Below are 13,856 nucleotides of genomic sequence, written 5' to 3' on the forward strand. Positions count from 1 at the left end.
AATGCACACTATAACTTGTGAGAACCAAAACATGGACTTGCTCTGTAACAACTTTTAAGAACAAAAAACCTGAACCCCTTCAATGGCTGCAGACACAATCACAAGTGACAGCCTAACTGATCATCACCTGCAACAAGATGTAGTTATGATACTTATTTAACCAGTCCCATGCGCCAAGTCTGTTAGCCAGACTAGCAACTGATCTCCGATATGACTGTGTATTCAAACTTGGCAAATTAACTATTATGAAATACTAAAAGCAATAATGAATTCTTTTTTTTTTTTTTTTACTTTGGTTAACTTGTATCGAGTAAAGGCATGATCCAAGGAAAAGGCAAGACCCAATCCTACAAAAATATTTAAATGAACAATCATATAATTCTTAAAGAGGTTAATAAATAAAATTTTAAAATTCATTTTTAGAAGAAAAATTATACTTTATATTTAAAGGTGAAACCCAACTGTGCTGTGCTCTGTCTCATGCAATAAAATGCCAGTGTAGAGCCTTGGATTTGGTGGCTTCAATATTTCATCACACTTCAGTGACCAGGTCCAACCAAAAATAACTCTGGAGCGCTAGAATCAGCGGCCATGAACCTTTTCAAATCCCTCTCTTATCCACAGTTATAACCCTGGGCCCTTTGTGATGCCCGGTGCCCAACACCACAAACAGATGACGCAAGAGACTGCAGTGATGTGGACCTGTCCGTCTCAGCTTACCGTCAGGTGAGAACACTGAAACATGTCACTTTTTTTCTATGGCTTTACTTTGATTTGTGATTGAAATGCAACTTTATTGTCCATATTTAATCAACAATGGAAGTGCAATAGTGTTTGGAAAGTACCGTCTTGTTTAAAAAGAAAGCCAGAATTAGCATTAGCATGAGTAAGCCATATTGGCACTTACGTAAGATACACTGCTAATAGACTAACTTCACGCTTGTTCTTTCCTAAGCCATTTTTCTGTTAATTTGCATAAGATAACTAATGTTTTATGGTTTGTTAATTCTTACCATCTGTAACTTTGTTTTTTTGAGTAGAGTTGTAAAAGAAGGGTGGCTAATTTTTGAGTGCACAAAAAAATTAATAAATAAATAAAAAATTGCCAGGCTTGTTACCACTCTCAGTTCCTTTTTTTATTGACACTTTTCCCGGAAACTCCCAAATGAACCACTAGTCCACTTTCCATACATCATATCTGTTTGAACACCTTGGTGGAAATGCTAAACAAGTGACCATTTCTTTGACTAACTTTGAAAAGATTTGATTCAAATTTAAATGGGAAACCAGCTAGTGCCAGGGACCTACTTTGAGCCCCTTTTTGACCACAGCTCATCTTCAACCCTCAAAGACAAGAAAGCGTGTGATAAAGTATAACAGCCTGTCCGCACTGATAGCCACACTGAGTCCTGCCAATATGGCCTTGACCCCAGAATGCACCTCTTCATGGCATGCCATCACTGCCAGGCATGGCAGCATCGCCCCTCTCAGCAGGGAGCCGAGCATTTGTTGGCATATTATTAAACTCCTTACTTTGTGTTCAAGGTTATTTAGAAGAAAAGGCATAACATTTCCACCCATCTGTTCAATTTTACAGGCTAAATTTTAATTATTCTTTATGAATATTTTATTAAGGATGCTTTCAACAAATCACATATAAGGTGTCAATGGGAAACGGAAAAAGTTACTGCACCTTTTAAACCATAATAATTCGTTATCACTATTACTCAAAAGAGATGCTTGAGTATAATGTAAGTATGGATTAAAGTTTAAGAGCAAAGGTTACAATTTTATGTGTAATATTATTTATATCAAGAACACCAGTGGATTTTTTAAGTTCATATGACAATCCCCACAGAGCAGGCTTTAAGCAGGCTTGGGGCCAGCACAAACACAACACTTGTGGTTAGTTGTCTTTAAATTTCCTATGTTATACAAAATTGATTATAATCTAATTTCAAACATTGTTACCTCCTCAAATCTGGAGTTGTCTTCTTCACATGTTTGAGTTACTGTTAATTATTTATTCCGTCTACATTTCCAAATCTCAAAATGCTCTGTTCCATCTTGTGATGTCATGAAGCGGTAGTTTTCAAGATAGCATCTACCTTTTACCTTTAGTTCAGTAGTGATTGACAATTCTAGGGCTGAAATTATCCAAATTATTTTAGTGAAGAACTCAACCTAAATATGCAGGGTTTGTGTGTTTAACATGTGTGTATGAAATAGAACACAACTCCATGTATTTGTTTGTGATGAGGAAACTACACTTAACACTTATCCTGATATGGTGACCCATTTTTTTCTCCTCTCTATTTGCTGGTCTTGTACAATCATATAACTCCCATACTGCTACTTTTCCATTATTCTCGGTAGGTCTGCCATGATATATTTATACACAGTCGACCAGCTTCTGGGCTGCTCCCAAATGAATGGTAAAAGTGCTGAAGTGTCCAATATTTTACCCTGCACATCTAAAACATATAGACACACTTTAGTTTAGCCTGACTTCTGCTTTCTCTGCTCTTCTTTAACACAGCTTGTCTAGATGAATTAGCCTCATGGATTATCTGTAGTCAGCAGTAGTGTTTCTAATGGGATGGTTGATGTCATGTCATTCTACATAGCCCATAGTTTAAAAAAGGGCACATTAGATTTCTATGGTAGAATTTGTAATTAAAATCGTTGTACCGGTTTATTTCCCTCTCCTGTACAGATATATATTGTTAAACAGTGGTGTGTGGTGAGGGTTACACCTGAAGAGGCAAAGTGCAGTAGGCCCAAAAATGTCAATTGGCACGATACTGCTTATATTTTCATTACAAGCACATAATAATCACCTTTACTAATAAAAGTATTAAGCTTTAATGATTATTTGGTTTATACCTGAAAGGGGAAAATAAAAAAAAATAATAAAAAAAAAAATAATAATAATAATAATAAAATCTGACCCGAGTCTTGAACCCCACTTATCTGCACGACCAAATTAACCAAACAAACTAAACTCCATTATACCATTGCGAAGCTGGTTAATAATATAGCCTTCCTACAAATAACTAACAGCCAGCCTCACCGCAGCTCTGGTCAAACGTCGTTTAGTGTCAGATTAACTCACTAAACCTGCTCCTTCGTGCACAAGATTATTTGTCTTGAAGATAAGAAGACATTGTACTTGAAAATGTAAATGAAGAAACAGTGAGGGAGCACTGAATGAACACGCCCTGTGTATGTGGCCACTTTTTTTTTTTTGTATTAATTTATTCTTATTGACACTGAGAAGTTTTTTTTTATCCCCAAATGACCCCCTGACCGCACGCCGCTGTTGCAAAATTAAAAAGTAGCTCATGAGGTCTGTCTGCAGCCTTTTATAAAGCATTGTATCCTCCATGAAGTAATCCTAAAGTGCTGTTAGCTTGTTAGCTGTTTTAAGCTTGTTAGCCGTTTTTAGCTTGTTAGCCTGTTTGTAGCATTACTGTGAGGGCACTCCTGCCTCTGAAAATTGTGAAACATGCTCCTAAACTCATTACAATGAATAATTAGGATGCTGCAGCATTGGGAAAGAGGATTATTTTTTGATGGCTGCCAATAATTTTAAATGAATGAATTAATTTGTGTTTTTCATATTCTTAAGACAATAGCAATTAGGTACAGACTTTTTAACATGGTGTATGGTTAATATTTTTGTAATTAGTGTGAGTTTTCTACATGTATCCTGTGTGATATCTTCTTTGTCAGCAAAATGAACTATAAAGTTTGGACACTGGTCAAACAACTATTGTCAAACAAAGTCAAAAATGCGAACTGAAGCCCTGACAAAAAGTTTCATCATACATTAATTATTCCTCTCTAAAACAGTGAAAGGCCCCATAGAGTTGCTATAGCACTAACCTTGTATCCCACGGGCAGGTCCTGACAGTCCTGGGTGCACCCGCTCACTCGGCGGTTGAGGCACTCATTGACATTACAGTTCCTCTCGTCAGAGCCGTCCCCACAGTCGTCTCGCCCATCGCACAGGCTGCCCTCCGATATACAGCGGCCGTTTGAGCACATAAAGAAAGAGCCATTGCACAAGCTCCCTGGATGGGTAACAACATATAATACAGGTTAGTGATTGGGCAATACCTCAGTCCTTGTTATCTGGTGTACGTCATCAGAGGTTGTAATATTCCCTACAATAGACTTAAAATTGCAATACCAACATTATGAGCTGAGGGGGTCCCATACTGATGGTAAATAAACATTAGACATCCAGAGTCTCTTGTCTCGTTTTACAACTCTCAAGCTGCTTCAATTTATTCTACAACAGGTACAATGGCTTTTGATAGTGTCTATGTTTGTAACAATGTGTTCGAATGGAAATGGGAATTACTGTATATTATTTATATCACGATTGTGTGTGGGCACATCAGTAAAGGAGGACTGAGCCTAAATGAAACCCTTAAACCCTAAATGAACTTGTTTAAGTAAATATGTGCATTTACTTGTACTGGAAACATTGAAATTTTGGGAATGAGACGTTGGGAGTGAGACGTAAATTTGAGTCTCCAAAGATTCTCAGATCGCTAAAAGTTTAAAATACAGACGACATGGGAATTGCTTTTATAAAGTATTATATAATGATTATTTTTCTATAATATTATCTTTATTAACTATAAAACAATTAAATTTTTACTAATTAAACAGTAGCCTCTAAAGTAGGAAAGTAAAGGTTGGGTCTCCAGCGTGTGCACTGTTAAACTAGAGGACCTTGAGAGAAAAATGTTGGGACCCATTAATGTATTTTTAGAGACTTCTATTTCTAAAGTAGCTCCTTTGTAAAAAAACAAAAAAAAACAAAAAAAAAAACAAGCCGGTATTCTATAAACTACATGTGTATTGGCTGAACTGCTAAATCGCTCTGTCTGTTGTGCATAATATTGTTTCATCATTATAATAGTCTATTTTGGCATCATTTCTGCTCACTTTCTGACAGACTTGGCCGAGACTTTGAGCTTCGTGGTGGAGTGACAGACTAATTCCTATCAGAAACACTCTCTTCTCTTTTCTCCTCAGCCCATATGTCCCAGTAGATTTCCCAGTGACAATGATGAAGAGTTTCCAGCTGGGAGCCAAGCAGCCATCTTACCTGCGGCCAGACATTTGAGGTTGAGAGGCAGTTCGTCAGAGTGGTCGGGGCAGTCGGCGTAACCGTCACACTCCCACTGAGCACTGAGCAGGCAGCGCCCATCCCCACAGCGAAACTCCTCTGATCGGCACGAGCGATATTCTGCACACAAAGACCAGGCTCGCACTCATTAACTCACAGCACTCAGACTGCTGCTAGATATCTCTGCACGAAAGTTATAAGCCTATATCTTCTGTTCTAAGATGAGATGGAACCCTGTGAATACAGTGTGCTGGGAGGAGGCTTTGCTAAATGATATAGCAGTGATCAGATCCTGTGACGCTTTGCCAATTTGCAGAGACATTGATTCTTTGATGATGTTTTTCTGTTTAAATATGCACTATGTAGCTTATGGTGGAGAGTCTGCCACTTACTTGCTTGTCTCATGGAGATGTTCCACTATGGCATTATATTTATCCTGCATCCATTCAAATAGGCATGGCCAAAAGAAAATCAGAACAACTATTATAAAATTTTGTATATTTGTTAAAGGAGTGGAACAATTGCACAGAAAAACTTGAACTGTGCACCACTCTCTTTTACTTTAAAAAGAAGTTTAATGGTTGAACTGTTCCTTTTCTTTATAAGTAAGAATTATGCTATGACAGAGGAATAAAGGGTAAGCCTAATAATCTTAAACTTCAGTCTCAATCTTTTCAGTTTTCCTACATGTTTAAGATATTCTAGAATAATGTCAGAATATACCGATGACTGAAATAAACAAATCAATCAATCAAACAATAGAACCTTGAAAACATTTATTCTTATTGTGATTGACTTGGAGATAGATACATTTAATGTCATACTGTGGAACATTTCCGGCAAAACATTTACAACTCCATAGACACAAGCAGGCACCGTAACCTCCATCAGAAAAGTTACATAGAGCACCTTTAACGCAGCTGAGAGTTCAAAAATGAATATGCTTCCAAATCCGTATCTGTGACTGACAGGTGATGTGTCCAGTCACAATGAAAGGTAGACTGCTTTAGTTGCCAGTTCAAATCATTACAATCCAAAAAAAATCCTGAAAAAATTCTTGACATTGGCATGAGAAATTTGTGATTTGCCATATTGAGACTATTAAGATTAAACCAAATTTACATACAGGTATTTTCTTTATGTTTATTGGCATCCACACTCAACAGATAACAGATCAGCTAAGAGAACAGTATAGAATTATAATTAGATCACTAATAAATGTGTCTTGTTTTGTCTTGATCATGTTAAAACACAAAACACAATTACAAAGTCTATGTAAGAGTTAGCTAGAATTTCCTGTTTCTAGGTTTTTTTCTAACGAATCATGATCATCATATTCCTGGGTAAATGAAAAGTATCGCTTTCACATGTAGCCATCATTTTCCATACCACATTCTACGGACTCGTCAGACCCATCTCCACAGTCGTCATCGTGGTCACACACAAATCTCTGAGGGATGCAGGCTTTGTTGTGGCAGCGAAACGAGGCGTCATCACATGTGTTATTGGGTGCTAAGGAAAAAGGTGACAAACAGTGATTATTTTTCACTCAAAACATGGCATACCATATGGCTGCAACAACACCAGATAAAGAACAAACATGCAGATCCACATACTGTACATGTACATACATTGCATCAAGTCTATGACATTGTTGCTCAAACTATTGCTATTACTATAAAACTTGGCTTACTATTTGGGATAAAATTAACAAACATGCAGGTGATTATTGTTTAACATTTTATCAGCTATGTGTATTTTTTCGTGTTTCATCAGAACTACCTCTACTACTACACAACAACTCATTCAGTCTTGTTTTGCATATTCTTTTACAGATACACAATATTATGTGCAATATTATGCATGTTTTTATCAGGGTAGCCACGGGGTCTTGAAAGTCTTAAAAAGGTCTTAAATTTCATGTTCTCAAATTAAGTGTTAAATTATGTTGTCCAAGTCTTATTTTTTCACAAAGGTCTTAAATTCCATTAGCCTATTTTTTTGTATACTCAACTGGGCTGCAGTGCAATGTGAAACAGAATAAAACAACAATGTGAAATCATGTAACGTGAATGAACGTCTAATTTGGAGTATCTGCAAAAAATACTTTTGGTTTCTGGCATGAGTAAACAATCAGTACAGTGGAGGAAGATGTTGGATGGATCACGGAGAAGTGTAGGTTTAATCCACAGTGGCTCTTAGATTCTAAATCTAGTAGTTGGTTGGTCATTATTAGAATTGGATCTGGTGTTTTTTGCCCGCATAATGGATGCGATGTTGGTCTTAATTTTCATGTAAGTGGTCTTTAAAAGGTCTTAAATTTTTTTTTAAATCTGGGGTAGTCAAACCTGGCGATACCCTGTTTATGCATAGTTTGTGTGATTTACTATAATAACCACACCTTAACTGGCTTCAATAGGCGGACTATGTAACTTTCAACTCCTAGTTTCTATGGATATGCCATCGTATGACATTAAACACCTGTACCTTAGATTTATTAAATTATTTGCGGTTTTATTGCTCAAAAATACCTACAAAAACAGGCACTCTGACTGTGAGTACCATGAAACATTTCAGACAAAGCAATAGCAAAGCAAACATATCCATGTAGAAAAGTATTTGACAGACCCTCCACCAGCAAAGTTACACAGTGCACCTTTAATAAACCATGAACAAACAAAACTAACAAATAGTTTATTATGAATGATTCAGGTAAATATGTAATTATGGGTTAGGGTTTGAAGTTACAGTGAAGGTATTAATTAAATATTTTACCAAACCTGAATCATTCTTAATGAACTATGTATACATAATCATGTGTGTATTATGTGGTTATTATAAAGTGTTCCCCATATTAAATCAACTGATAATAGAAGTGCACACTCCGGTCAGTAAACATATCCCAGTGTGTTGCTGTGTGAGGTCGTGTTTACCACATCCAGCAGCAGAGAGCTCGTCACTACCATCAGGACAGTCCCTCTCCCCGTCACAGAGCCAGCGTTTGGGCACACAGGCGTACGACCCAGGACAGCTGAACAGGCCGGGCGCACAAGTCACTGATCCTGAGAGGGGACACACACAACACAACAAGACCACAAGTGTTAGAGGTGAAATACACAACGCAGAGGTTAAAGAAATGTTTACCAAGATGTTTTTTTTAGTTCTGGGGACTTTTGCAGTTTTTTCCTGTGTGCTTTGTGAAAGGAAGAATTCTGCTCTGAACTAAACCAACTACTACTACTGTACTACTACAACAACAACAACAAAAACAACAACTACTACTACTACTATCACCACTACTACCTACTACTACTACTACTACTACTATTGTACTACAACTACAACCACTACTACTATTGTACTACAACAACTACAACTACAACTACAACTACAACTACTACTACTACTACTACTACTACTGTACTACAACAGCAACAACAATTACTACTACTACTACAAACAACAACTACAAACAAAAGCAGCAACAATAACAACTACTACTACTACTACAAACTACTGCAAACTACTACTGCTACTACTACTACTAAAAACTACTACTACCACCTACTACTACAACTACTACCACCTCCTACTACTACTACTACTACCTACTACCACCTACTACTACTACTACTACTACTACCACTACCACTACCACTACTACTAACTACAACTACTACTGTTACTACTATTATATTAGTAATTAGCAAATGCTCTAGTGATTAAACAACATATTTTTTGTGTTAAGGAAATGTTTGACCTAATACACCAAACCACTAAAGTTACTTATCTCATCCTATATTATTTTATTCTTTTAGTTTACAATCTCATCAAAATGAAAGGAAAATACTTTTCCTATTGTTACCAAAGAGAATGGTATAAAGCTTAGTGACAGAAAAGCTTGTTCAGCCCTTGTAATGTATGTAATGTCCAATCGCATTAGGGACAATAAAATAAAACTTGTGCTGAGACTGATGTCCCCTTATGAAGCCAAGTCACATTTTCATTGTGCATCAGCTCCTTTTCAGTAAATGCTACAAACTTATGACTTATGTGTTTTGTGTACAGGCCAGCATTTCCGAGCAAATGAGCTGAAATCACAAAAAACAAAGAAACAATCATATCTCTTGGACTTGTAGTATAAATTGAACGTGTGTGTTTTTGCAGCAGAAGATGTCATTATTACCTCTTTGCCATTTTATTATAAGACACAATAGGCATTCACAGGACTATGAGAAAGCCAGACTACCTATTGAAATGTCATTATTGTATCTATTTTCTACAATATTCATGTGTAGGCAAAGGGAGGATATTATTGATATATTTTTATAATAGGAAAATTGTACAGGGATGTCTAATGAATAGCACTTTGATGGAACCCTTCGTCAAATCATGTTGGTGGAGTGAAACAATATTGTATACATTTTCTAATTAACACTGTGTTAGCCTTGAATTTGAGTTAAAATAGCATCTGATTCAATGCTTAAACTTTAATAACTACTATGACTTCTTGATGTGAAATGGATTTATTTACAGTATATCGATTCTACTTTTTAGTACATTCATATCTACAACTAATTACAACCTGTTTTATTGTTCACGAATCAGGAAGTTTGCTGGTAGCAGGCTAGCTGTTTGCATTGCCTGCTGAATTTTTGTGTTTTTAGACAGTAAAACAGCAGGTCCAGCATCTTTAAGTCTGGTTGAAAATGTCTACTTCTCCCACATTATTAGAATGTTACATAAGCCTCCTCCACTCTGCACTAAAGGGCCACTCTGAGCTGTCAAACTTGACCCAGTGGACTTGGTCCTCTGCTCTCATTGCAGCCTCACCCCGATGTCTTTGCTACTCACCACAGATCTGCATGCTCTCGTCCAGCCCATCCTCACAGTCATTCTCTCCATCACATAGCCACTGTTTTGCGATGCATTTGTTTTTGGAGCAGGCAAACTGGTTCCAGAGGCAAGAGGAGTCTGCAAAAGAGTGGTTTACATAATGGTAATTTATTTCATGTTCTGTACTTGCCTACGGATGACACATTTTTGCTATAATTTGGCATACAAGTATTTTTGTTGCAAGTGGTCATGAATATGCACTTTCTAAACTAAAAAGTAACAGTTACCTAACGACACAAGCCCTAAAACTGGGCTTACACTGTGCCATTTTCGGGCCCATTTTCATGAATTTTAACCTCATGAGAATTTAAAAAAATCAGGGTGAATTTTGGATCCTCCATGCGTGTCATGCAGTTTAAACAGGGTTAAGAGCTGTGATCACCTGCTTGTGATGAATGAACGACAACTGAATATGTGGTCATATGGAGATCATACATGTTTGATATTTGTTGTGAATGGAAGGGTCGGAGCCCTGCTATAGCCAGGTGAGAGTAGTGTGTGCACAGTAAAATACAGCTGCACGCAAGGTAAACACATCTCCAGTGTCCTGGAGCGAGGAGGAGGTAAGCTGGGGCACTTCTTAAGCCAATTTTAACCAACAAAATAAATAACAAAAACAAGAATTGGACAATGTTTTGGCTGAGACTAAAATAGAACTAAGGGTGTGTTTAGTCCTGATGCAGACTTGGTTTGGGTTTTGGGACTGTTGTTGGGAATTAGTTAGTCCTGGTTTATTCCAGGTTTATTTTTGGGTTCAATCCAGACATGGTCCTAATTTTGATCTAGGGTGTGCAAACTTTCATATTCTTTCGTTCATATATCTCTGTACCAGAACTAATGAACCAAAAATGTGTCCAAAATCTGAATCATCAAGGACAAAACCGAGACTAAAGCAGCAAAACAAGGTTGGACACTATGTAACAAATGGCCAACCCAGGTCTAGTGTGGTAATTTAAACAGGATTAATATGCATAGATTTCAGAACAATTTAAAATATAAATTCTATGTAGATGTAATATCTTTTTATTGGGTGCTTCATTGATCCCAGAGCTCCTCTTTCTTCAGAATTGCTCCATTTTGCTGCTCAAACTAATTGCCCCTGGTGGGATTAATAACGTCGTCTGAATCTGAAAAACAAAATATTCTATCTTTTGAATGGTGAAAAGTCCGTGTTGCCTATTACTGGAAGCTGGAATCCATGAATAGGTTATAGGGAATTTACGTTTATTTATTTTTGCAACAGCATACAATTTAAACCAAAACCAAACTAGATCTAAACCAGCATTAAAAAAGACTAAACCAAAACTAAACCAAAAGTACAAATTACTTGAGTAGCACTAGGAAACATCTGCATCCCAGCATTAGTACCTGCACCACAGATTGAGACCCACTGCCATAAATCAAACAAAACAAACATGTGAAATGGCATTGCCTATAGGAGCGTTTTTAATCACAACTCAACAAGAGGCTGCCTACCATTTGGCCCTCAGCTCCTGTCTGCTCTACTATGCCCAGGACTGCGCATGGATATTTCAGCTTGTGTTTTTCACTGGATATATTTGATGGATAGTTGTGGTTAGGGCATAAGGGGGAATAAAAGAAATGCTACTGTCGCTATTGCTTTATGAATTTTACAACAGAGCTATACTTTATTTATAAATGCAGTCAATGTACATATAATCTGTTTTATGTGGCTTTGATATTGAGAAAAATAAAGCAATGGACAGAGGTCACGCTGCAAACACAGATACATAAATAACAATGATTTCTGTTTTCATGTTGAGAGCTAATATCACCATGAATTTATTTGTAAAGGTCTCATATTACGCTACTTTCTGATCTACTGTATGTTATAATGTTTCCTCATCAAAAACCATATCCGGAGTTGTGTTTTGTTTCATTCACACATGTTTAACACACAAACCCTGCATATTAAGAATGACTTCTCTCAACGAAAAAAACACTCTGTTCCTCCTTGTGATGCCAATCTCTACTGTACAAAAGGTAAAAGGTAGCTGTTAAAGCAACCACTTGATGACATCACAAGGTGGAACAGAGCATTTTGAGTTTGAGGGTTACTCAAAGATGTGTGGATGAAAGAAAATACAACTTTGAGTATGTTTTTGATGAGGTAAAAACATTGTGACATGGCTAAAATGTTACATTCTGATAATATAGGACCTTTAAGTGTCGCATGTATCAGTATATCAGTATATCACATAACAGTCATATTAATTATATTCATGATGAACTACCATTTTATTCCCATATTATAACTACTAGTACATTACAACTTCCCCCAACAAAATTGTTGCCACATTTAAACCTACTTTTTAAACTATTAACTGTTTTTAATTATTTTATATTTCCTTCAAAATGTAATAACATGTATACCAGGGCTGGGACATATGACAATTTTTGCTCATATTGACTGCCAACAATTCAAAAGTGAATTTAATTTTTTATTATTAAAAAAATATAATAATTTCATGATTATAAACAAGACACTCTTTTAATCAGTGAGTCGTTTAGTACAAACAATTGTGAAATGTATTCCTCCAGTGTCTGAACTCTCAACAATATCCTTGATGATCTGACACGATTGGATCTCAACTTGATTAAGATTAATTGCACAGCCCTAATGTATACATTTAATTATGTATCAAGAAATGATCAATTACTTCAATATAAATCTATATACATACAGCTATTTTCCACAATTATTCAAGAATAACACAAACAGATCACATAATAATATAAACAACTATTATGACTCTCACTCTGTGATTGGTCAAACATTTGGCCAAGAACTTGAACCTAATTAATGCTGCTTAGCCAAGCTTTACACGGCGATGAGACAAAGATGACAGCTAACGAGGCGTGTTGCTGATGGTTCAAACAGCATTGTGCAAACTACGGATGTGCGTTCATATAATCCTGGCTGGGTTTGTGTCACCCAGCCACCCACTCTCCCCAGGGTGCTCTCGTGCGGTCGCTTTCTCTCCATGTCAGGCCTGGCAAATCTGACAGCCTTTAATGAGACGTGGAGAGAGGGGAGGTGTGGTGAGGAGGTTAGGCTATAACACAGGGAATTAGGGCTCCAGTGCAGTGTGTTTGTGTGTGTGTGTGTGTGCACGTGTGTGTGTCATGTGAGGGTCTATTACACTATGCACTGCTCTGCTCCATGTCAGGCTTTGAACATTTCACGCTGATACCGTCATGTAAGATAAGGAGGAAGAACTTAAAATAACTAAATGAAGGTGTAGAGTAAATTCAACCATGAAGACTGTCACCTATGCCTCTTGTCTGAACCAGTCACAGTTAGAGATGGGCTATATTGACAAAAAATGTGTTTTTTACTTATACATCAGTGAGTAATATATTATTTTTGACTTGACTTGACTTGTATTGTACTCGACATGCTTTCCAGAGTGCTAAGTAAACCATTACACATTTCCCCATTTTTTTACGTGTAAGCAGTAATATTTGTTTTTGATGCAAACAGACCACACATCTCTCTGATTGGTTAGTCCTCCTGTCAATCACACCCTCTGAAGACAGGATATGGCTCCAGATCCACTTGTCTTTGTAAAGTTTGGTCCGAGTATGTGGTTTTAGCTGGCCAGGTAACTAATTTTCATCCAAACTATCCATTGCATTTGTCCATATCTGTCATGGTTGAAATGTAAGAACCATGATTGTTCAAAGTCTGTGTTCTTGATAGTGGATTTACACTTCAAATGGGCACAGCTGCTTCAAGTGTAGAACAAATATCAGGTCTGAAGCATATTAACTGTATCACACCGAGTCTTTC

The 13,856-nt window shown here is 36.9% G+C and overlaps 1 protein-coding gene across 1 annotated transcript in view; it reads right to left on the reverse strand.

Annotated features, from left to right (window-relative positions):
• lrp1bb (low density lipoprotein receptor-related protein 1Bb) overlaps nucleotides 1–13,856 on the reverse strand; it is a 378,766-nt gene that overhangs the window by 82,220 nt on the left and 282,690 nt on the right. Inside the window, exons 50-54 of the mRNA XM_055149901.1 lie at nucleotides 10,001–10,120; nucleotides 8,080–8,208; nucleotides 6,536–6,658; nucleotides 5,126–5,266; nucleotides 3,889–4,076 (exon numbers count right to left, since the gene is read on the reverse strand). Of these exons, the coding sequence (XP_055005876.1) occupies nucleotides 3,889–4,076; nucleotides 5,126–5,266; nucleotides 6,536–6,658; nucleotides 8,080–8,208; nucleotides 10,001–10,120 (701 nt within the window). The remainder of the gene's footprint in view (nucleotides 1–3,888; nucleotides 4,077–5,125; nucleotides 5,267–6,535; nucleotides 6,659–8,079; nucleotides 8,209–10,000; nucleotides 10,121–13,856) is intronic.

The sequence above is a fragment of the Boleophthalmus pectinirostris genome, unplaced genomic scaffold, assembly GCF_026225935.1.
Source record: "Boleophthalmus pectinirostris isolate CB_2022bp ecotype Guang Dong unplaced genomic scaffold, ASM2622593v1 HiC_scaffold_1, whole genome shotgun sequence".
In the NCBI taxonomy this organism is placed as follows: Eukaryota; Metazoa; Chordata; class Actinopteri; order Gobiiformes; family Gobiidae; genus Boleophthalmus; species Boleophthalmus pectinirostris.